General features: G+C 42.6%; 1 protein-coding gene and 1 long non-coding RNA gene across 3 annotated transcripts; one reads left to right on the top strand and one right to left on the bottom strand.

The window, feature by feature from the left end:
- Nucleotides 1-820: 820 nt before the first annotated feature.
- On the top strand, nt 821-16,056 carry LOC127005182 (S-adenosylmethionine synthase-like). Of its 2 annotated transcripts, none has more exons than XM_050873860.1 (7): nt 821-1,225; nt 2,780-2,847; nt 4,397-4,529; nt 9,163-9,275; nt 13,285-13,451; nt 14,604-14,982; nt 15,188-16,056. In XM_050873860.1, the coding sequence occupies exons 1-7, from the start codon at nt 1,108-1,110 to the stop codon at nt 15,431-15,433; spliced, it is 1,224 nt and encodes a 407-aa protein (XP_050729817.1). In that variant the 5' UTR covers nt 821-1,107; the 3' UTR covers nt 15,434-16,056. The 2 variants fall into 2 exon arrangements, with proteins under 2 accessions (XP_050729817.1, XP_050729816.1); XM_050873859.1 differs by lacking the exon at nt 9,163-9,275 and adding an exon at nt 7,991-8,103.
- On the bottom strand, nt 10,137-13,278 carry LOC127005183 (uncharacterized). The gene is made up of 2 exons (XR_007758366.1): nt 10,760-13,278; nt 10,137-10,683 (listed from the first exon to the last, which is right to left on the bottom strand). It is a non-coding gene; the product is annotated as an uncharacterized LOC127005183 (long non-coding RNA).
- Nucleotides 16,057-23,676: the final 7,620 nt, after the last annotated feature.

The raw sequence follows: 23,676 nt of genomic DNA, 5'->3' as shown, positions 1-23,676 counted from the left end.
AAAGCAATACAGGAAGTTTGTAAGCTCCTCAACCGAACACAAAATACGACGAAAATTAATTGTAGCTCCAGTGTTTGGCGTTGATATATAAAGAGGAGAAGGAAATTTTAGGACACCGGACATCTATTTATTACTAATGTATTTGGTATTGAGAAGAACTAAAAGATCATTGTGGAGAAGATAGTTTGGTTTGGGCGCTTACAATGACTCGGTGTTTTTCTGTCGAACTGGCACTAAAACTTGGCACTTACAATGTCCTTAGAACCACACACTTGCTTTCAAATGCACGGCCACCCTTCACATTATACTTTCCCTTCGCTATCACTGCCACATACGCCGCTGCCACTTCTCCCCCAACCCAACTTAGGGATCGTACAAGCGCACATATTTGACAAGGCTTTTATAAGAGTTTTGGGCACTTCCAGAGGTACTTTTATGGCCCTGGTGGTAATTTAACCCTTCTTCTTTACCATGAACGTGGAAAACACTCATGAAAATCTGATTAATCTCCTTTTCGGCCTTTGGAAATAGTTGACGTGAGGTGGAAGCGTCTGCGGAATGAATACGGATGGGGCTCCAGGGAGGGATCTGCCGGTCGGAGGTCAACTTATCCCTGGTAAAGTACGGCACGCTTCCCTACTCGATCTCACCTGCTCTCTGTTCATCCTCGTCCTTCTTGTCTCCGCCTCGCCCCCCCCCCTAACCCCACCTCTCGAGATAACCGTGTGCGTGCGTGTGTATGTTACGGAGAGATTACGAGCGGAGAGACTTGTGGGTAACGGGGCTGCTTTAAATACGGGGAGAACAGGCCATTCTCCCTCACTCCTTCAACAGCCACAGGACAGACTAAACAAGCAGTAGTAGGCCCATCCTCCAGCCTCCACAGGTGACACAAGAACACACAGACACAAGCCCAGCACACACCTGCCGCCCCTCACACCTGGTTTAAAGTTCCCTCGCTGGTTTGGGAGCCGCGGAGTGGGCGACAGAGAGCCACAGCGCGGTAGAGCAGGTCACGTGACTCAAGCTCTCCTATAAAAGGCGGTGGAGGAGCGGAGTCTGCCTCTTTTCCACTACACCAGTTGGAGCGGGAGGAGTAGCGCCGCCATGCCCGAGTCCGCCGCAGCCTACACTAACGGCCACGCTGAGGGGGTGGGAGTGAGGGAGTGTGAGAACATGGAGACCTTCCTCTTCACCAGCGAGAGCGTCGGGGAGGGCCATCCAGGTAAGAGGGAGGCTTTGAAATTAAATGTTTATCTATTAAGTGTATATTGTAAAGATTATCGGTATTTCTCCCCCCCTGTGTTCAGTGTTCTCGCCTCCTGGTTGAGTCTCCCCTGTGAGGAATTCATTATCTAGGGTGCCAGTGTCCTCACGTGAGTGTGGTGTTCTCTGTTCCTGGATTAGTGGAGATAAGTGTTTAAAGATTACATGTTCGGTCCTATCTCCCTCAGTGTTTTCGCGCCCTTGATAATCACCCCCTTTGAAGACTTCCATATATAGGCTCCCAGTGTCCCGTCGTGAGTCCTGCTGTGTCCTGTGGGTCCTTGGATTAATGGAGATAAAATTGTTGTGGAGATTATATGATTGGTGCCCCCATTGTGTGGCGGGCCTATACTTATCCTCTCTGTATTAAATGTTTTCACGGCCTATATCAGTACCCCTTCTTGTGAGGACTTCCTTATCCAGGGTGCCAGTGTTCCCTCAGAGTCGTGTTGTGTCCTGTGGGTCCTGGATTAGTGGAGATAAGCAAGAGTGTTGAGCTATCGTACGCCCGCCAGCGCCGCCTCACTCCAAGGCACATTGACTTCCTTTACTGCTGTACGCCAAAATAGCTCATTTCTTTCACGTGGCACGCATGCTCACTGGTTTATATACGCAGGCCATACGCCACTGCCAAATGGGACGAGGAAATACATAGTGATGGGTTAATTTTAGTTCGGGAATGGTGGTATCGATTCCCCAGCGTGATGTGTCGGCCTCACCATGACGGGGTGTTATGGCCCTCGCGAATTTCTGGCACCAGCACATGACGCAATGGCGGGTGTAGTGAACGTGAGGGAGTGAGAGTGAGTGCCAGTTGCTAGTATGGAAGATTGCCACTGTTTGGGTGTGCGGGTGCCTTGTGGATGATGGGTGGGCGGGGACGGGTGCCATGGGTGCCTGCCTCCCTCCCTCATCCCTCCCTCTCTTATGCTCTGCTTGATTGCATTGTGAATGGGAGTAAGGCAATGGAAGTGCCGTAGGTGTGTCTGGCAGTCCCAGTGCCAGGCTAGTGCCAAGCTGCCTGCTGAGCTGTACCCTTGTTGGCACCCACATTCGTGTCTGGCCTCCTGGCACCCTTTTGTTTTCACTCTAGCAAGGCGTGTGTTTACTTTACCTTCAATTTTTACTGGTAATTTTACATGAATCCTGGGTAGAAATGATGTTACCATTGTTTAGCTCAGTGACCGCTAAGATAAACAATGGTTCACCTACTTATGATGCTGTGACAACCCATCTGCTGTTTCTTCTGCTATAAATTGCATAAACTAAACTGACTTAAGAGCAAATCAAATGCAAAGTTAACATGATAGTACATTGACGTACATTCCTTTTGCAACTTAGTTTTTCATCATTTATTGATAGAACAGAACTTAGATCACAGCCAGACAAAGGAAAGTCAGCATGATTATACCTCCTGTGTTTTCCTTGACCTTCACTTGGGTCATGACCATAGTTCATAACAAGACCAGGGAGTCCAAACACTGCACTAACCAAAGCCTCTTTATTCTTGCAGATAAAATTTGCGACCAGGTCAGCGACGCAGTGCTTGATGCTCACCTTAAGATTGACCCAGATGCCAAGGTTAGTGGAGGCTGCCAGTGTTTATTTTTTCATTTACATGTTTTGGCAGGGGTGGGGGTGGAAGGGATTCTATTGTTAAAGAAGTTAGTGATGGGTTGTGGTGTAGATGAGTGGGTGCAGCATAAAGGGAAGGGAATACATTTTTTTCTTTTAAATTATTTATTATTTTTGTTTAAGTGACAGTTCAGTTTAGTTCATGGTTGGGAGTTTCGCCTTTGTAATGGCATCCCCTGATATCGTCTTTCACTCAGGGGCTCTTGTTTTCTGCTTTTCTTTCCTTCTATTTTCTATTTTCATCCAAAGTTTCTGTATATACATAAGGGGAAGGGAGTTGAGTGTAAATTAAGAGTAAAGGGGAGCGTAGCACTGATTTCAAGCGCCTTTGCCCATTATTAAGGAGTGTCAACCAAGTGTGAGGTAACATGTCTTTTTTTTTTCTTTTTTTTTTCTAAATTATAGTGTACCTGAATGGGTTGTTTGCTAAATGTCAGTTGTAAGATTATGTTGATTGTTTGATTATTTGTAAGGGGGATTGTTTACTAACTGTCACAGGTAAGATTGTCATTTAATTGTTTGTGAATTGTACCTTTCAACATACATGTGTGGGATTGTTTATTAGATTCTGTACATGGCTGTCATGAAATGCAGAAAAATGTTGATATTCTTTTTAATCACTGCGTGCATAACATTGTCCCTTTTGTCTGTAAACTTTGGGGCCATAGTTTATGGTAAAGAATAGTCTTGTCATGGAAAACGTGTATGGGTGTAGGTTTTTTGTGCTTTATTGACATTTCAACAGGTAAGGGGGAATGCTATATTAAGGGTGTTTAAGGTTAATGATCTCCCACTTTATGATGGTTTGTTTTCATGGTTCACTCTTACGATAGTCAATCTTTAATTACTTTTGCTCATTACGATTCATCTGGCTCACTTTTTTATGAGTTCAGCCTTTATGGTATTTCATTTATTTATTTATGCAAAGGTACAGGTAGTATGTGTTCATATTCACCTCGGTAATGATCTAGATACAGGAAGTTCATTAAACATTGTTGTTACACAGGGGGTTTAGTTAATTTCATAAGCAAGCCCAGGAATGCATCTATAAATGTAACTTAAGTTTGTTACTTGTTTCACTTCATGATCACTTTTCTGAGAACACAATCCAGTTCTAAAGCAGGTGATTTCTGTATATCCTTTTCTTGCTAAATCTTTTGGCATTTTAAGCTGGGTTGTTGTTATTGTTAATATTACTTTTATTATTTTATTTATTTTCCATCTTCCCATGCTACTACACTTCACACCCCTTATTACACTGCACCCTTACCTCAGGCTGCACCCTGTCCATGCATCACACCTTGTACTATACCTGTTTTGGGCCATCTCAACCTATTGCACCTCATTCCAACCACACACCACACCCAATATCACACAGTGTACCCTGACCAAACACCATTCCTCATATCACGCATGACATTTCATCCCTCATTGCACCCCACCCCCTCCTTGCTACACAGCCCACCTCATGCCACCTGCTTCCTCCCTTCTATAGGTGGCCTGTGAGACATGCACCAAGACTGGCATGATCCTGCTGTGTGGAGAGATCACATCCAAGGCCAATGTTGACTACCAGAAGGTTGTGCGAGAGACCATTAAGAAAATTGGATATGATGACTCCAACAAGGGTGAGTATAAGGCTGGCTGTGGTCTGGGGTCTAGGGTCTGGGTGATTCATGAGTGGGTTCCTTGGGGTGAGAGATTATTCTGGATATTATAGTATTAAGTAATTTGTTTCTTGTAGCTGTATGTTTTAAGTCAACAGTATTGGCTTACAATGAAAGAAGGTGAAGGCAGTTTGGTGTTACTGGGTTAGTTAGAAAGGGTCATTTGAGATTGAAAGTTATCAGAACTTTGGTTTATTGCTAAGAGTAAATCAAATGAGTTTTATTGGGATTGAGAAATGAAAGCTCAGATAATTTGATTTAAAGTTTTAAGAATTTCCTAAGACTGGTGAAAGATTGAGTTCATAGTCATAATTATAAGTAAGGTAGACAGCTTTATATTTAAATTAGAAGGTTTACCTTGTGACAAGGTTGCGAGTTCAGTAGCAGTGTGTAGTGACAGTGAATGGATGCCCCAAATGATCGAAAAGGCATCTGGTAGGTACATTTTTTGCTCCTTTACCTTGAAATTGCATGTGTATTTTGAAGTTGAGTGTGTCAGCCCCCCATGTATAGAAGCGTGGATTGCCCAAATGTAAGTGTTAGATTGTTTGCCAATTTCTGTGCACCATTCCAGTTATTAGTCATATCAGGAAAAAACAGGAATAGTAGCTGGAGTATGAAGATAAATTATTGTCAGAATGAAGGCTGATATACTTCATTATTTTGACAGTAGGTAGCATTTTTTTTAAACCTCAATTTATTAATTTAATGTAATTTTATCCTGCTTGGAATGGTGTGTGTAAATTTGTGAACATGCCTTATCTCGAAGGCAAGGTTGCCGAGGGTCTGTTTGCCTCTACTTCAAGCTTTCATAGGTCCCACACAGCATCCAAGCAATGCAGTCACTCCCCGGCATTACACTTGTCAGCTGCCCTCAATATGAAGCTTGTAGTTATGGTGTTAGTGCAGGATATTCCTAGGTACAAGTTTAATGCATGCAAGACCTGCTTGTTAGTGCACCACCTAGCATAGATGCTAGCCTAGTGTCACCCTTTTACCCTTCCCTTTCATGCACAAACTGCTAAGGGTGTAGATGCATCAGCAGGAAATATTCTCTTTGTGATCCCATTCTTGGCATTTATCCAAATTAGTAATTCCTTTATAACATGAGTTTTGCATTGAATTTTCTGATCAGCTGTAGACCTGAATATTGATCCTCCCAACTCTAAATTGCTTGTGCAAGTCACATGGAGTAAAAAGAGCAAGGAGGGGGGAATGGAGAGAATGGAGTAGGGGCTGAAGTGACAGGGGAGGAGACTTCTCATAAAGGAGGAATCTTTTTCAAAATTGCACTAAATGGTGAATGGAATGACATTGATTCAGGAAGGAAGGCCCTTGGTGTAGATGGTTAGAATTTAAATGTAGAAGACTAAAGAAAGTAAAAGAAAGGGGGCAAAAAATCTTAAGAACTCTGTATCCTGTCCTTAATGCACCTCTGTCCCTATGCTGTTGTATGACCACGATTTATTTGACCCTTTTAAGCTTTGTGTTCATACGACAAGACCTTGATCTGCACCACTCCTGCCAGTCACAATTTTACTGGTGAAAAATTTGATCAGTCCCAAATGGACCGTATTGGCTATCCGGCAGCAACTCGGAGAAAGTACTGTTTTGACTTAACTCAGTTCCTCTTTTTTATTTCGGGAAAAATTAATACTGTCTTGTTTTGAGCCAAATGTCCAAACGTGGTACCTGCTGGTAGAAAAAAAAAATGTATTTACCCTTTGCTGGTAAGGTTTTAAGGTTTGTGTCTGTGTGTGGTGTGTGTGACCACTGAGGGGCGAATGTGCTGCAGGCTGCAGTCTCTTGAGTGGCCCAAACAGGAAAAACACAGCTTGGATGTTTCGTATTTTTTGTCCAGGGCTTTATTTTACTCTCCAGCAGCTTAAGAATTATTTAACTTGCTGTTAAATAATTGTTAGTTTAAGCACCTGTAGCTATTTTGACTTCTGGTCTTAAGATAAGTGATTTACAGACGCCCTCTCCAGTGAGAGGGTGTCTGTAAACCACTTATCTTAAGACCAGAAGTCAAAATAGCTACTAACAATTATCTAACGGCTAGTTAAATCCTTCTTAACCCCTTCACTACGGCCGGGCCAAAACAGCGCCCCGCACCGTATCCGAGATCGCCGCGCGCTCAAAATTTCAAATGTCGCTATTGAATATTTAAGTTTTCAGCCATAAACTCAACATAATCATCATGTATTATAAATGAAAACATGCAGAATTAGATGGTGCACATAAAGAAACATAAATTAATTGATAGTTTTGAGATGTAAGCATAAATATAGAGATAAAATAACTTGTATATTGGCTAAAGCGCGCCAGTATATGGCGTCCTCGGATGTACGTGCACGCAGTATATGGCGTCCTCGGATAACCCCTTCAACTCAAGGACGCATATACTGCATCCTTGCGTGCCCCGTACCATATCCAAGGACGTGCGTACTGCGTCCTGGCTTGCTTTTGCCAATATACGAGTTATTTTATCTATATTTATGCTTACATCTCAAAATTATCAATTAATTTATGTTTCTTTATGTGCACCATTTAATTCTGCATGTGTTCATATATAATACATGATGATTATGTAGAGTTTATGGCTGAAAACTTGTTATATTCAATAGCGACATTCAAAATTTGGCACACGCGGTGATCTCGGATACGGGGCGGGGCGCTGTTTGGGCCCGGCCGTAGTGAAGGGGTTAAGCTGCTGGAGAACAAAATAAAGCCCTGGGCAAAAAATAATACAAAACCTCCAAGCTGTGTTTTTCCTGTTTGGGCTGCTTAGGAGACTGCGGCCCGCGGCACATTCGCCCCTCAGTGGTCACACATACCACACAGACACAAACCTTAAAACCTTACCAGCAAAGGGTAAATAAATTTTTTTTCTATTAGCAGGTACCACGCTTGGACATTTGGCTCAAAACAACAGCCAGTATTATTTTTTTCCGAAATAGAAAAGAGGAATCGAGTTAAGTCAAAACAGTTCTTGTCTTCGAGTTGCCGCTGGATAGCCAATACGGTCCATTTATGGTGTCTTGTGGCTTTAGTAATTTGGTGTTTTGTCAGAAAATTTCACTTTTCCAATGATTGATATGAAAATCTGTAATTTAAGATGTCTTACAGCAATATCAACTCGTGTAAAGAACTATAATTGATTATTTTTTTCAGAAAATGATAACATTGAAAATAATATTCAACTCAAAAGAAATCTTTTTTACATATCTCATTAAAGGAAGTAGGATTGATTTTTGTGTGAACAATAACAAATGCCATAAAACCAGACAATGGAGGAAATGCAAATCAAAGTCTTGCAATAGAGAATGGGACAGTTATAAGCCCAGAGGAGACCTGAGGCAGCAGAACTGTGTTAAATAAGGGTGTTGTTTGAGGGACCTTCTACTCCTGCCCCACCACAGGCTTCGATTACAAAACCTGTAACCTGCTGGTGGCCCTGGAACAGCAGTCTCCTGAAATTGCCACCGGTGTACACATTAACAGGAGCGAGGAGGATGTGGGAGCGGGTGACCAGGTAGATGACTCCTTCATCCTGCCCCTCCCTCCCTCGCCTCCCTGTTTCTGGAGTGCGGGAGGGGACTGGGAAGGCAGATGCATGTTTGGTTATATGGGGGACATGTTTGATCTGGGTTTGGGTGGTGGTGGTGGTAGTGAAAGTAGTAGTAGTAGTAGTAGTAGTAGTAGTAGTAGTAGTTGTAGTTGTTGTAGTGGTGGTGGTATTGGTATTGTTTGTATGTTTGTCTGCTTTAATTTTTTATCCACAAACTCACTCTAAACAAATATCATGAATCATGCTGCACACAAATTTAACTGAAATAAACTAACTAACGGAGAGCATAAGCCCAACAAGTACCTTAATCAGGATGACTTCCTTTGAAATTCTATCAGGATGCCGACTAATACTTGCAAGGTAAGCATGAGACATGACAGAGGAAACTTAAAATGAACATGACTGGTGCAAGACAACTCTTCTAAACCAAGACCTGACATTCATTGGTTGGTGGGAATGGAGACCCATCTCTCAAACACTCATGCAGCCAAACATGTTTAGTGCCACCACCAATGCATGTGATGAAGTGTGTGAATAAGTGGCTGCTTACTCTCCTGTTAGATCCTGGATATTGATCATATGCTTTTGATAATAGGATATTTGCATGCCACGTATCTTGACTAATAACCTCTTCAACTGTGGCAAAAATAAGTGTACTGGGTCTGATAGTCCATACATGAAATTTTATTTCAAAGGAAATCCATCCCATTTTCTAGTATGAACATAACTAAACCCAGGATTCCAACCACAGAAGATTAAGCAGCCCTCAGTCTACTCCTTTCATCTTTATTCTTTTTTCCATGCAGCGTAGTCACCTGTTGTCTGTCATGGATTATTGTCCTTCCAGCCTTCATACACGTGTGTTTTGGGAAGTAACTGCTCTTATCGATGTCCTGAGTTAAAAACACACGCAGCCTTATTACACCCCACACCCTCACTACTACACACATGCGCATACACGCATTCTTCAGTTTGGTGTTCTGCTTTTGTTTTGACACATATGGGTTCTGTCTTGTCACGCAGGGTTTGACTACAAGACTTGCAATATTCTTCTGGCCCTGGAGCAACAGTGTGTGGAGATTGCTAATGGGGTACACATTGGCCGCGACGAGGATGACATAGGAGCAGGAGACCAGGTGAAGGAGCCCTCCTACCAGCCTTCTTTCTCTGTCCTGCCTTACTCATCCAATCCCTCCATCACCCTTTTCCCCTCACACCTTCTTTTGTATTCAGCCTGCTCCTTCCTCCTTTTATGTCTCTCACTCTTTTTATATTGTGTCTGTATACAAATAGCCTGCCTCTTTCTCCTCCATCACCTCACCTCCTCCCCATATCTGGTCTGTCTTTTTGTCCTTCCTAACAGATATTCCCTGTAAAGTCATGTCTCTATGCTACTAGTGATTGGAAACGTTACACAACTAATCTATGTTTTATCTGGTCCTATCTTAATGTTTTTTTAGCATTATTTTGTTGCCTCTTGAAACTCTGATCTTTATCAGTGCTTTTTTTCATCCAATATTAGATATCACAACTCTCCTTTTATAGTTGTTTTTATCTTGAGTCCGTTGTTTTCTTACCTCTGAACTATGTGTGTTTTCTCTCCTTTAGTTTTCCTTACCTATGATGCAATTTGTGTTAATACTTATTAATTCGATTGCTTTAAGAAGTTGCTTTAAAAACATCAATCCACTCTTTAATATAGCAGCATGCAAGTCTTTTTTCTCATGTGAAGAGTCTCTCTCTCTCTCTCTCTCTCTCTCTCTCTCTCTCTCTCTCTCTCTCTCTCTCTCTCTCTCTCTCTCTCTCTCTCTCTCTCCCCCCCCCCCCCCCACATGTGTTTCACCCCCTAACACTTGCCAGGTCTGGGTTTATATTTAGCCAGCATGTCTAGTTGGTGGATCATGTTTTCCTGTGCCTTCCTTCACTTCATCTCCTCTTGTCCTCTAATGTATCATACCCATTACTTAGTTCTAGTCAGTGGAATGAAGATACAACTATTATTTTTTTTTCCAGCCTATGTTTCCTTGAATTGATGTTTTTTTGATGGATTGGTTGTCATTATTTCCTTCACCTCTCACCTCCTTTCCCCTCATCTCCTTTCCCCTCATCAGTCTTTTCAAACTACTTTTTATCAAATTAAGTTCCAGGCATCTTCAATTAATATTTCTTCAGATTGATTTTCATGATTCCTTGCACGTCCTCATCTCTCATTCCCAGTTTATCAGTCTTCTCAAACTAATGTATTTCTTATCAGTGGAATTACAAGCATTTTGAACTAGGTTTTCTCCAAATTGATTTTCGTGATTCCTTGCACCTGCGTCAATCCATTGTTATCTTCTCAGACTAATCCATTTCTTATCAGTGGAGGTTACATGCATCTTAACTAGGTTTTCTTCAGATTGATGGCCATGATTTCCTGCACTTCTAATCTCCCATTCCCTTGTAATCAGTCATCTCAAGCTACTGTATTTCTAATTAGTGGAAGTTCCCTACACCTTCAACTAGTTTTTCTCCAGATTGATTTTCATGATTCCTTGCACCCCACTCATCTCTCATTCCCTTGTAATCAGTCATCTCAAGCTACTGTATTTCTAATTAGTGGAAGTTACACCTTTTGCACCTCATCTCTCATTCCCTTGTTATCAGTCTTTTTAACCTTCTGTATTTCAGACATGGGGCGATTACTTATGTTATGTAATCGATTATGATTACTTCATATTTTCACGATTACAATTACAATAAAATTAGGTGTAATCGATTATGATTACATGATGTATTAATTGTGATAACAGAAAGGACTGAAAGGTGAACTCAAAGTTACCTAGTTTTCTTCCGGTCAATCGTACTCCTGTCTCTTACCTCGGCTCCCTTTCCCCTGTCGCTCTTTGTGTCATGTCCACCACTTCTATTTTGAAATCCTTGAAAGACATCCTTAGCCAGATTTTGTCCAGCTTATGTATGATGAATTAGACGTTGTTTGATAGTTTGATTATGTGCTGACTTCATTTATTCCCAAGCAGCAGAAGTTACACACATTTAACTAGATTTTTTCTCCGGCTTATATGTGGTTCACTTAATGTTTGATTATTTTATGATTTGCTTTACAATTAAGAAATGTTTGAAGGCTTAACATTACTTGATTATATGCCCTTGCTTTCCACGTGACTGAAGTAATGTGCAGGGCACCTGAAGTTTGTGCTTGAACTAATATTCATATGGCTGGCTGTGTAGCTTTTTGAATTTTCAGCATTTTATTTATTTGTATTTATCTGTTGTTTTTAGTCCTTAGCTCCTTGTGCTGTCTTAAGGAAATGGCTTTACATACCTGATTGATTAAATTTGTTTGCAGAATTTTTCCTGTGGATTCATGATTACAGCAATTGTTGTTCACCTTGGAACACGCGCACACACACACACACACACACACACACACACACACCACAAACAAAAAAGCAAGAGAGGGACCTGGGAGTGGTGGTTTAGGATAAAGTTACCTGAAAACACCACAATGAGATTGTCAGAGTTATAAGCTGTTAACAAATGAAAATGGCATTTCACTATATGGACAAAGATATGAAGACATTGATAGTGCCATGTATCCATCTGAGATTGGAATAAGCAGCAGTAGTGTGGGCCCCACATATAATGAAGCATATAACCATGATAGGCAATGCAACCCAGATGGTCTGACAGATTTAACTTGCAAGAAGAGATTGGAAATATTGGTGCTGCCATTCTCAAAAAAAAGAAAAGAGAAGTGCTATGATTGTAGTGTCCAGGGCAATGAAGGGAGCATAGACAGAATTGAGAGAAGATCTTTGCATGGGTTGGTGAACCAATTAGAGGACATGAAAGGAAGTTGAAAAGAGATGGTTGAAATTTACCTAGAAATATAGCTTTTCCAGCGGATCCATTAATCACTGATGCAACCTGGACAAAGAGTTTAAAAACTAGACTGATTGAGACTCAGAAATGATACAATGAGTCGTAGCTAATTTCCTGTACATCACACACACACACACACACACACACACACACACACATGCTGGAATGGCATGAGTCATAGGCTTGTCATTAAATGCTGAAAAATTAATCTTATGCACGCAAGGCAAGTATTGCAAAATCTCATTTTAGGAGTTTTATCCTCTCAGTGTAATTTTTTTCTTTTGTCCATTTTCTTCTATCCTGCTCCAAGCTATTTCCTTCTCCTGTTTCCTGAGCCTTGCATTTTCTTTGTTCTGCATATTTTTCTATTTCATGAGCCTCAATTTTTGTCTTCTGCCTTCAGGTATTTTCTTGTACATCTTCCTCCGGCTCAAATAATTCTTACAAAATTATTCTGTTATTTTTCATCAACTTTCCCCCACTCTGCACACTTGGGAAAAGGAAGTCAATAACAGTCACAGCTGTTTGTCATTCCCAAGTGGTCCCTGGGGTCACCTTGACACGCCCTGGCAGCTCCCCCATCCACCTTTATCTATAACAGAAACATATCAGATAATGAGCTGTGGCTGCTGAGGTTTGCTCTCTCTCTCTCTCTCTCTCTCTCTCTCTCTCTCTCTCTCTCTCTCTCTCTCTCTTCTCTCTCCCATAGCAAAGTGGTATTCTTATCACTTATCAGCTGAGAGGATGTTAGTCCTGCAATACTAATGCTATTAATTTTGTAGTGTTCAGTTTTATGTGCTTTTCCTGTGTGCATTTGCTCATATGCCTTTTTTTAATTATTTCCATGGACTTATTTGAAGCTTCCCTGTGCATTAGTTATATTGCTTTTTGTAGGCTTAAATTCAGTTAGCTTTGTTCAGGGAAATGTTTGAACTTGCATTATTTGAAATTGGCAGTGGTGTTTGCTTCCTTTGCATTTTGAATCCGTTCATTCTTACATTTAACATTCCTTTTAATTTTTTTTTTTTTTTTTTTTTTTGTAATTTCATTTGGTAATGTTCATTTGTTTTAACATTTGGGCATTATTCATCTTTTTTTTTTTTTATAGTACTTACCCTGCCTCTTCTCGGCCTGACACATTTCCCACATTGTTTTTCCTTTTGTCATATTCAATCGCCATTCATTAGCTTTGATGAACATAATGTCGCCACAAACTACACAGCCCATTGCTGTTTACTTAGTCTTTTTTCTCCGCCACAGGGACTCATGTTTGGCTATGCCACTGATGAAACAGAAGAGTGCATGCCCCTCACAGTAGTGCTGGCCCATCGCCTCAACCAGAAGATTGCAGAGCTCCGCCGAGATGGCACCTTCTGGTGGGCCCGGCCCGATTCCAAGACCCAGATCACCTGTGAATATTGCTTTGAGTAAGTTTCTCTTTCCTTGATGTGTGTGTGTGTGTGTGTGTGCAGTTTTGTGTTAAGTGTTTTTATATACATACTTTCTCCATTTCTACACGGAATACCACTGAGCTTTGAACTCAAGGAATGGAAATATTTACTCATCAAAGGCACAGTACCAGGAATTGGTGCAAAATAAAGAACATTTATATATACAAATGGTAGACATACTGTGTGTTAAGTGGTCAGGCCATGCAGAACCATTTGCATAGCTACCACTCCTTTCTCTTTTGGTGTTTGACAATTCTGTCCTGTCATTTTACAAAGAATATTACAATAAAATCTCACCAACATCATTTAATTGAAGCTTGAAAAATACTGTTATTGATGATAATGTAATTTAAAATGTGTTCCTAAATGGTTAATCGGTGCCACCACTCCAGGAGTTTAACCCCTAGCTTAAATAATAACTGAATCAACATGAGTGATGTAACTCACATTAAGGGAGCTGATAAGGTGTTTGGTGAGATGGTAATTTTGAGACATTCACATGGATGCTATTGCACCTTCCCCACACTGGCTTGCCCACTCCTGTCAGCACCTCACCAAAGCCAGTCCTTACAACAACTGGTTATTGAGGCAAAGCTGTCACAGGACAACACAAACTTTACTTTAAAAATCAAGACGCCTTTAAAACAGTCACGTGCATCCACAATTTTAATATGCAGACCTTGGTACTTTTTCTTTCTTAAGATGTTCAGACCAAACGTGAATATTCATTTGAGCACAGGACCATAGTTAACCCCTGCACTACGGCCGGCCCAAAACGGCGCCCCGCGTCGTATCCGGGACTGCTGCGCACGCCAAATTTCAAATGTCGCTATTGAATATAACTAGTTTTCAGCCATAAACCCAACATAATCATCATGTATTATATATGAAAACATGCAGAATTAAATGGTACACATGAAGAAACTTAAATTAATTGATAATTTTGAGATGTAAGCATAAATATAGAGATAAAATAACTTGTGTATTGGCTACAGCGAGCCAGGACGCAGTATGCGAGTCCTCGGATATGGTACGGGACACACAAGGACGCAGTATACGCGTCCTTGTGTTGAAGGGGTTAAGCTAACCCGCAGCACCCACAAGACTAACATTTGTACCTTTGTGCAGGAACGGGGCGGCAATCCCCAGGCGCATCCACACAGTGGTGGTGTCGTTGCAGCACTCGGAGAAGATCACGCTGGACACTTTGCGTGAAGAGATTATGGACAAGGCCATAAAGGGCGTCATCCCGGAGAAGTACCTCGATGCCGACACCAAGTACCACATTAACCCCTGCGGCGCCTTCATCATTGGCGGCCCTCAGGGTGACGCTGGGCTCACAGGGCGGAAGATCATCGTTGACACCTATGGGGGTTGGGGCGCACATGGAGGCGGTGCTTTCTCGGGGAAGGACTACACTAAAGTGGACCGCTCAGCTGCCTATGCTGCCCGCTGGGTGGCAAAGTCCCTGGTGAAGAATGGCATCTGCCGCCGCTGCCTCGTACAGGTGTGTGCTTATTATGGGGCGTCAGGGCATGTGGGTGATGATTATGATGACAATGTCAGGTGTGGTGGTATCCAGACAAGAATTGTTGTGCTAATAAAGGAAGAAGTAAAGTTTAGGGCATAAGTAATAGCTGCTAACTAACCAACCAGTACACCATGGAGGCACTATGGTAGCAATAGTATCTGATCTCTTCTCCCTCACACAGGTGTCCTATGCCATTGGTGTTGCTGAGCCAGTGAGCATCAGCATCTTCCATTATGGCACATCACAGTACACATCCAAGCAGCTGCTCAAGATCGTCAACCACAACTTTGACCTCCGGCCAGGACGCATTGTGAAGGAGCTTGGCCTGAAGCGCCCCATCTATAGCGAAACCTCCTGCTATGGCCACTTTGGGCGGGAGCAGTTCCCCTGGGAGCAGCCCAAGACCTTGTCACTGCCCCTTCTATAGGTGGACAGCTGCTGCTGCCACCCCCCCTCCCCACTAGGCTAAGCTGCAGGTGTGCCACACACAGCCCCGGCAGGACGGGTGCTCCCTGGAGGGCCGGAGTCTGCTGGGGCTGTGCTGGGGCGTAGGTGTGTCACGAGCATTAGGGCGGCGCTCCTCCCTGTACTCCTTCAGGCTGGCCGCCCCTGCTTGCTGGTGCTGGCAGGGGCGGCCATCCTGGGGCGGGGTTGCGGGCATCCCGTTATGCCCCGGGCTGAGGGCCCCCGGGAGGCGACCACAGTGCTGGGCTGGGGCGGGGATGGCTCTGTCTTCAACCCTCCCCCCCCCTGTGCTCTGCGCTGCAAATGTGTAGGAAGAGCAAGGTTTCCTCTAGAGTTTTTTTAATATAAAGTTCTACGCATTTGTGTTGTGTTTACGAAAATTCTAATGGAAAAGAGCATTTCCTTAAACACTCCGATCGTCTCTAGGGGCCGGTACTCCCTCGGGCCCGGGGCTACACCAGCTTTTACTATGTAATTTAAAAAGACTGTTTTAGAGGTGTATCATTTATATTTATTATGAGCAAGTTGACGTATACAACACACTTTGACTTGTACCAAGACAACAATAAATAGTGAGATGGTTGATGCCTCCGCTTTCATTGCCACCCACAACCAGGGACCAAGTCTTGCACCAGTGATTTATGGTTTTGTTTGCACCTTCCAAAGTTTGTTTTCATGTTCTCATTGACATCTTTATGACACTACTCCCTTGGTTTCCCCATAATACTTTGCATGTTGAAGCTGTGAAGGCTTTAGAGACATGCGGTGGAATTCGTTGCTAGGGTATGCTATTAGTAACCTTAGCCCCATGCCTTCAGCTCCAACTAATTTTTCATGGTCCTTTATACATCTTACTTTTCTTTTATTACGTGTCAGTCCTTCAGTATCAAAATTACTTTAACACCATTGAAATATTCCTTCTTTTCATGTGACAACTCTTGATGGTTTGAAATGAATGTAGCTTTACATGTTTTTTGTTGCTTAGTATCAGGATTTCCAATCATAATTTATTATTCTTTTGGCTGGTATCTGCTGGCATCTAGTATCAGATTGTCAGGAACAGCATCTAAGGTATAACAGTTCCACTCGAACTTAAAATGTCTGACAGCAGCAGCACGACTCAGTCCCTGACAGCCTTTATGTGGGCAGGTATGACCTGACCTCTTGCTTGTACAGAGGCTAGAGAAACTAGGTAAGATCGGCGTGTTGTAAATGTGGGAACACTGGTGGCAAGGAGTAGCGGGGTGAAGTTGGGAAGGGGAAGAGTAGACTTCTGTTGCTTCCAAGAGGTTCATTATAGGTATTAAGGACAAGGAGTACAAGTTATGAGGCTGGTATGCAAACAGTTCTGGGAAAATGATTAAACAAGAACTGGAAGAACAGAAAGGGTGAGATATAGTGACTGTGATGCAGGATAAGAATTACTTACGGCTGTGCACTAGATTGTGTGCACTGCAGACAGGAAATCCTGTGCAGGGAAAGCAAGAATTTTTGGAGAAGCTTGAGGATAAGATAGTAGGAGTAACTGAAGCAGAGGATCTGTTATGTGGAGGTGGCATGGATGGTTGTACAGGAAGAAACAAATGAAGATCAAACAGTCTTAAGTTTATGCAAAAAAATGGCACTAACAGTGTTGACTTGTATGAAAAAGATGGAGAAATAAATTACCTACATGAATGGTGCTGTAGAAATACAATTAGATCTGCTACTGATAAAAAATATGCATGCTAAGTGGTTTCTGGTGAAGCCTGACACAGTGGTGCCATGTCACTAAGCCAGCTCATGTATGACCTGTTCATTACACTTTGTTTATTGAAAGCTAAACCAACAGAGAATTATGAAGTTTAAACTGACTCCTGGGGCCCTTCCGGGGCTATTTGTTAATTCACAAAATTAAGGCAGCTAATGTTAAGGGGAGGGGGTTAGATCATGCTGATTCCGTTTATGATGCAGAAAATGCAATCAGAAGTTCCTTTTACTGACTCGTGAAAAACTGCAATGTTTTGGCAATGCGGGATGCTAAATTTGATGACCTCTTTGCTCTAACAAAAACATGTCCATTTGATACACCTTTTTGCAAGAATTTAATCCAGCAAAATTCATGGTGCAGTATTTTTTTCCCGATTGGACAATTCACTAACAAAATAATGTCACTGACTCAATTTCTATCGCATTCACTATGAATCAGAAATGGACTTGGTCAAGTCATACGTGAAACTGTTGAGAGAGACAGCCAAAGTAATAGAGGGCAACCCAGAATTTATAGAGGGCAGGCAAACAGAAAACCAAGTCTTCAATGTTTGAGGACGTTGTATGATGACTCAAGGCGTAAATAAATATTTCGTGGCATTGCGGCATCCTTTGGCTCGATGCTATAGTGATCGCCTCGCGTTTCGGGGGCCCAGGTTCGAATACCGGGGGGGTTGCTGAGAAAATTATTCTCCCGAAAATACTAATGTTTCCTCGAGTAGCAGAAATAGTACCCCCAATTCAGGCAGCTGAGAAAGGCCTGTTTTCCTCTAATGGGTAAAGACGAAGATGATGCATTACTGCGTGACGCCAGTACGTTCTTGATATATCCTCAGAGGAAGTCACATGCTTTTCCTACAAAGGAATTTCACCTGACTCCGTACGTGCGTTGACGCACTCATTTACATATATGCGTACGTACTTTTCATCACTGCTTAATCAGAGTTGGTTGATATTGGTCTTGCAAACAGTAATATAAAAAAAATAAAAAATCTTGCGCCTCCGTAGTGAATTAAGTGGTTTGCATGAACCCACGGGCCCGGGTTCGAATCTTAGCCCGGGCAGTCGGCGTGCAGCCCACTCAGGTGTTTATCCTCTCGGCTTCTATTGTCTACTGTGGTAACCTTTGGTGGTAACCCGGATGTCACACTGGCTGTGTCCCGCGGCAATGGACTGTTACCCACCATAGGCTCAAGGACCAATTATGAGACGGATCGAGATGAGCACCGAGGCAGCGCGCAGTCATAACATATCCCCTACTTAAAACGGCTTTCACATATACACGATCTTTAACGCGACAGCTCCCCGACTGCCATTCCGGCAGCATTCGGGGTCATAATCGTAGTACATCGTCTAGTCGTCGTCGGGGAAATCCGTGCACCACGACTGTTGGACGGCAAGGAGCACGAAAAATAAGCCCTGTGCTTATTTTTCGGGCAGCCATCTACGTGGTCGGAAACCTTGTCAAAGATCGGGCAGAAGTGTTGCAGGCATCGTGCAGCACTCGCAGTGATCGTCCAACTAACGTGTAGCATTCTTGCACCTTTTGTGATAGGTTGGGCAGCACTCTTGCAGTGATCGGGCACGAAATAAAAATTTTGACCGTTATAACAGCTGCCCGACAGCTGCCCAGCAGCTGTACGATAGCTTCCCGGCGAATCGTCCACTTGAGCGAATGCTGACAGCTAAACGAGTGCTGCTTGACATGGAATCAGCGCGCGAGTGTTAATTTTGGCATTCAGCCCGTTGGCTACAAAAGCCGCCATCGCGTTCGCTTCCCCTCTGTGATCTGCAACCCGACTTGACCCTGGGTTCTCCCTGTAGTCCTGCCTGCCACCCTACGCACCAGGTTTTCTTCAACGCCTCAAAAACGCAGTTTCTCCACCTATCCACTCGACACAATCTTCCAAACAACTATCCCCTATTCTTTGACAACACTCAGCTATCACCTTCTTCAACACTAAACATCCTCGGTCTATCCTTGACTCAAAATCTCAACTGGAAACTTCATATCTCTTCTCTTACTAAATCGGCTTTCTCGAGGCTAGGGGCTCTGTACCGTCTCCGCTTTTCCCCCGCCCAGTTGCATCTCACGTGTGGGGGGGGCTCCACTTACACAGCTCTCCTGGACAGAGTGGAGTCGTCTCATCAGCTCTCCTCCTCATACTGTCTGAAAGTCTTCTACCTTTTAAAGTCCGCCGCCATGTTGCCTCTCTTTCTATCTTCTATCGATATTTTCATGCTGACTGCTCTTCTGAACTTGCTAACTGCATGCCTCCCCTCCTCCCGCGGCCCCGCTGTACGCGACTGTCTACTCATGCAGTCGTGCTCATCCCTATACTGTCTAAACCCCTTATTCAAGTGTTAACCAGCATCTTCATTCTTTCATCCCTTACACTATTAAACTCTGGAAAAGCCTTCCTTCGTTTATATTTCCTCCTGCTTTTGACTTGTCCTCTTTCAGGAAAAATGTATCAAGACATCCGAAATTGACCTCTCTTTTGGCTACTCTCTATCTATTTTCTGTTATGGGAGCGGCGAGTAGCGGGCTTTTATATATATATATATATATATATATATATATATATATATATATATATATATATATATATATATATATATATAAATTTATATATATATAAATTTATATATATATATATATATATATATATATATATATATATATATATATATATATATATATATATATATATATATATATATATATATATATATATATATATATCTATATATATATATATATATATATATATATATATATATATATATATATATATATATATATATGTAAAAAACAAATTCTTTGAAGAAGTCTTCATCAGCCCGAAGGTAATTCTTATATGCTTCTGTGTCTGATTTGGTGAGGTTTTTAACTTTGAGCAGAACATCGTAGTTTCCACGAGCAAGCCTTTCGGCAGGTGTAGCTATATGCCAAGGCATCACCCAACACGTGCATTGCCCAACTCTTTTTTTTCTTTCTTTTTTTCCTGCTTTTTCAGCTTGTGAATCTTGAGGAGGAGAGTGTCCGGTCTCGCTTGCTTCACACACACGTCCACAAAATTATCCAGGTAGGCAGCCTTGTCTGCTGATGATAGGCCTGAAATTCTGTCCAACACTCCATGGTTGAGTTACAATACGAATGAACACTGGGCCTGACGTAGGAACTGTGTTGCGCCTCCTGCCTTCACCTGAGGTCTTTAGAGGGATGCCGCATAGGTGTGGTTTTGTACCTGCATGCTGGAGGGGGAAAAGTCAAGAGTCGTTGTGCATTCGTCTGGTAATCGAGCAGCATCGGTTTACCAATCGGGCAATGTTCCTTATTGTCGTTTTCTTGCCCGGCACTAGTCGGGCAGGAATCATCCCCTGAAAAAAACGTTAAATCCAAATCTCCAAGATTGATCGTCATCGATCGTTCAGAAACCGGGCAGCTCTGTGGCAGGCATCGTTATGTTTGTGCAGCTTCCCTCCAGCACTCGGGAAATACTCCTTCAATTATTAAGCGTCGTGTCAAAATAATCCACACCCCTGGGACGGGCTTAAGTGCACCAAATTCTGACGACACCAGAACGAGGATCGTGGCACTGTCGTCCCAAGATCGCCTATGTGTGAATAGGGCTTAACTTTACCTCCCTTAAGTGCCTGACTCATGGTGGTTCCTTCATACAGGCTTCCTCTTAACTGGCCTTCCCTTCCCTTTTTAGTCTGTCCTCGCGTGCCGAAAATTTTAATTCTCTCTCTCTCTCTCTCTCTCTCTCTCTCTCTCTCTCTCTCTCTCTCTCTCCGTCTATCTATCTATCGTATGCTGAAACAGTCAAGGTAGAGCCTCTAAATTGCAGATGATCGGCTATACATATTAGAGAGAGAGAGAGAGAGAGAGAGAGAGAGAGAGAGAGAGAGAGAGAGAGTTGAGGGTGGTGCGGCCATAACATATTATATGCTTGGCCGTGACCAAATATAGCGGAGAGGTCATTAGAGAGAGAGAGAGAGAGAGAGAGAGAGAGAGAGAGAGAGAGAGAGAAATCACAGAATTTTAAGGGGGTTCGAGTGATCGAAAATGATGATATAATGATGATAATAAAAATGAAAAAAAAAAAAAAGATGTGATAAAGATGATCGGAGAAAGTGATGACGAAGGGAGATGGAATTAATATGAAGCAGATGAAAAAGAAGATGAAATAAGTATTGACGCAAAAACTGAACAAAACTAATTAAAGACTCTATGCAGGACCATTTCATGACCAAAGTGTCTGCCTATCCACGTACCGATCGAGGCTGTCCATGTGTTTTGTGATCGGTCTTTTAATGACAGCGCAGGACTGGCCCTCTGAATACACTGACACCGAGGTTTCCAAGAGGCTTCCTGACCATCTGTCTTCCACAAGGGCAGAACTTTAGCTAAGCCATTCCTGAGGGCCTCCGTAATACTAGCTGCACAGTTCTAAGGAAAACTGTGTACCTGTTTGTTGACAGTCACTGTGGCTTGTATATGCACTCGTCTCCCTCTCCCTCTGACTGTAATATAGTCACTATATTTAAGAGCCTCAGTACCCTTAGCCTACTAGAGCACACGTACTGGTGCTGATGCACAATAAGCTTCATCTGCGTGGGTGCCCCCACATGTTGGGTTGCCCCATAATTAAATGGCAGACAGACTTGCTCGTCTTTCCTCTGATGACCTCACTGTACACCCAGGTGTTGAGTACACCTATAATTATGTAAAGAGTAGACTTAATTAGATATCTCTTGTTAGTGAGTGTCACCTCTCAGCTTGCCTTAATTGCGATATGTCATGACGACAGTGCCTCCAGCTTTCACTGTGCCCAGGTATTGAGTTTCTGGACCCACACGTATGGTAGACACATATTAGGTAGGGTACATCCTATGATCTTGTGGTGATGCGTCTAAGGCTGTATATTAAGTGACTCGATCGTGAGTATCCTGCATTTACCCCTAGATTGTAGTTTCTGGGTGCAGTATTAACTCTCTCTCTCTCTCTCTCTCTCTCTCTCTCTCTCTCTCTCTCTCTCTCTCTCTCTCTCTCTCTCTCTCTCTCTCTATATATATATATATATATATATATATATTCATTCGATCAAGATGAAGTATATATATAAAGATGGAAATTAAGTGATCGGAGAAGGTGATGAACGAAGGGGGGAGAAAGAAGAATGAATAAAGAACAGCTAACATATGGAGGGAGAAGAAAACAGAGGAGGAATTATAGAGGAGAAAAAGCGAATAAACAAACTATAATTCCTATCGCTATATGCAGAAAGGTAAAGGTCGTGTGTGTGTCTACTATAGGTAGATAGGTAATGCAATAATTTATGTGTATCAGCTATATAGCAATTAAAACGAAATAATTTATGTAGAAATAGTGCGCGTGCTCTCTCTCTCTCTCTCTCTCTCTCTCTCTCTCACACACACACACACACACACACACGCACAAAGCTCCCCTTGTGTTCTGCGAGCGCCACCCACTCACACACAAGTACATTCGTATAACCGCCATGACCAACGCTCTTACTGTTTATTCGAGAGAGAGAGAGAGAAATTTTTTTTTTTCCTTATAAAAACAGTCACATATAGACGTTTCCTTGTGCACATAGTGAGAGAGAGAGAGAGAGAGAGAGAGAGAGAGAGAGAGAGAGAGAGAGAGAGAGAGAGATTTACTCCATCATTCTTATCTAACAAAGGGCATTCGATCGTTTGTATCAAGAATAGATTAATTGGTACGCAACTTCGCTCTTATCAGTGGTATTTGCACTCTTTCTGAGTATTCTGTACTGCCTGGGGGTTAATTGGGATGGCATGCTCCTCCCTTCTCCTTTGTTGTTTACTTGCAACAATAAACTATCAATCAATCAATCACATTCATATTATAAAAAAAATAGACATACAAACCTCTAACAACACTACGTGACGAGGTGACTAAAATTTGATGCTTATGAAACATGCAGAGGTCGACTTAAGGTCCGCCTAGGGGCTACAAGTAATACGTTTGGCTAATGAAAGGGTGGAACGAGTTAGATTTATGCAAGAAAAGCCTCCATTTGACTTGAATTATGGCCCACGTGGAATGGTTAGGCTTAAAAATGCGTCCTTAGGGTGGGTATTACATTTCCAGGCCCAGGGACCACGACTGCCCGGGTGGACACGTTAATGGGGAAACGTTCTCCTATGTTCTTATGTTTGAAGGAGCAGCTTTAGGACCAGGATGGTAGGTGTAATATTTTGCTTGTGGTATTAATTTAATGGGGTTGTACACCTGTTTGTTTACATCGGGGCACAATGAGGCAACAATCATGGGAGGAAGCAGCCCCGCCATTGGTCCGGAGGAGAATGTGCGTGTTCGAAGCGACCAATCAGGAGGCGCCTTGCAACCCTGGCCTCGAGTCAAATGTGAACCCGATTAAGGTCGCAGGCTTCCGTATT

Source organism: Eriocheir sinensis, chromosome 29, assembly GCF_024679095.1.
Source record: "Eriocheir sinensis breed Jianghai 21 chromosome 29, ASM2467909v1, whole genome shotgun sequence".
Taxonomy (NCBI): Eukaryota; Metazoa; Arthropoda; class Malacostraca; order Decapoda; family Varunidae; genus Eriocheir; species Eriocheir sinensis.
This window is presented reverse-complemented; position numbering and strand designations above follow the sequence as displayed.

Bases quoted from the DNA above. Each gene is read 5' to 3' on its own strand.
- LOC127005182 (XM_050873860.1), top strand. From the start codon at position 1,108: ATGCCCGAGTCCGCCGCAGCCTACACTAACGGCCACGCTGAGGGGGTG. The intron at 4,530-9,162 runs GTGAGTATAAGG...CTTGTCACGCAG, and splicing joins ATATGATGACTCCAACAAGG to GGTTTGACTACAAGACTTGC. The intron at 14,983-15,187 runs GTGTGTGCTTAT...TCCCTCACACAG, and splicing joins GCCGCCGCTGCCTCGTACAG to GTGTCCTATGCCATTGGTGT.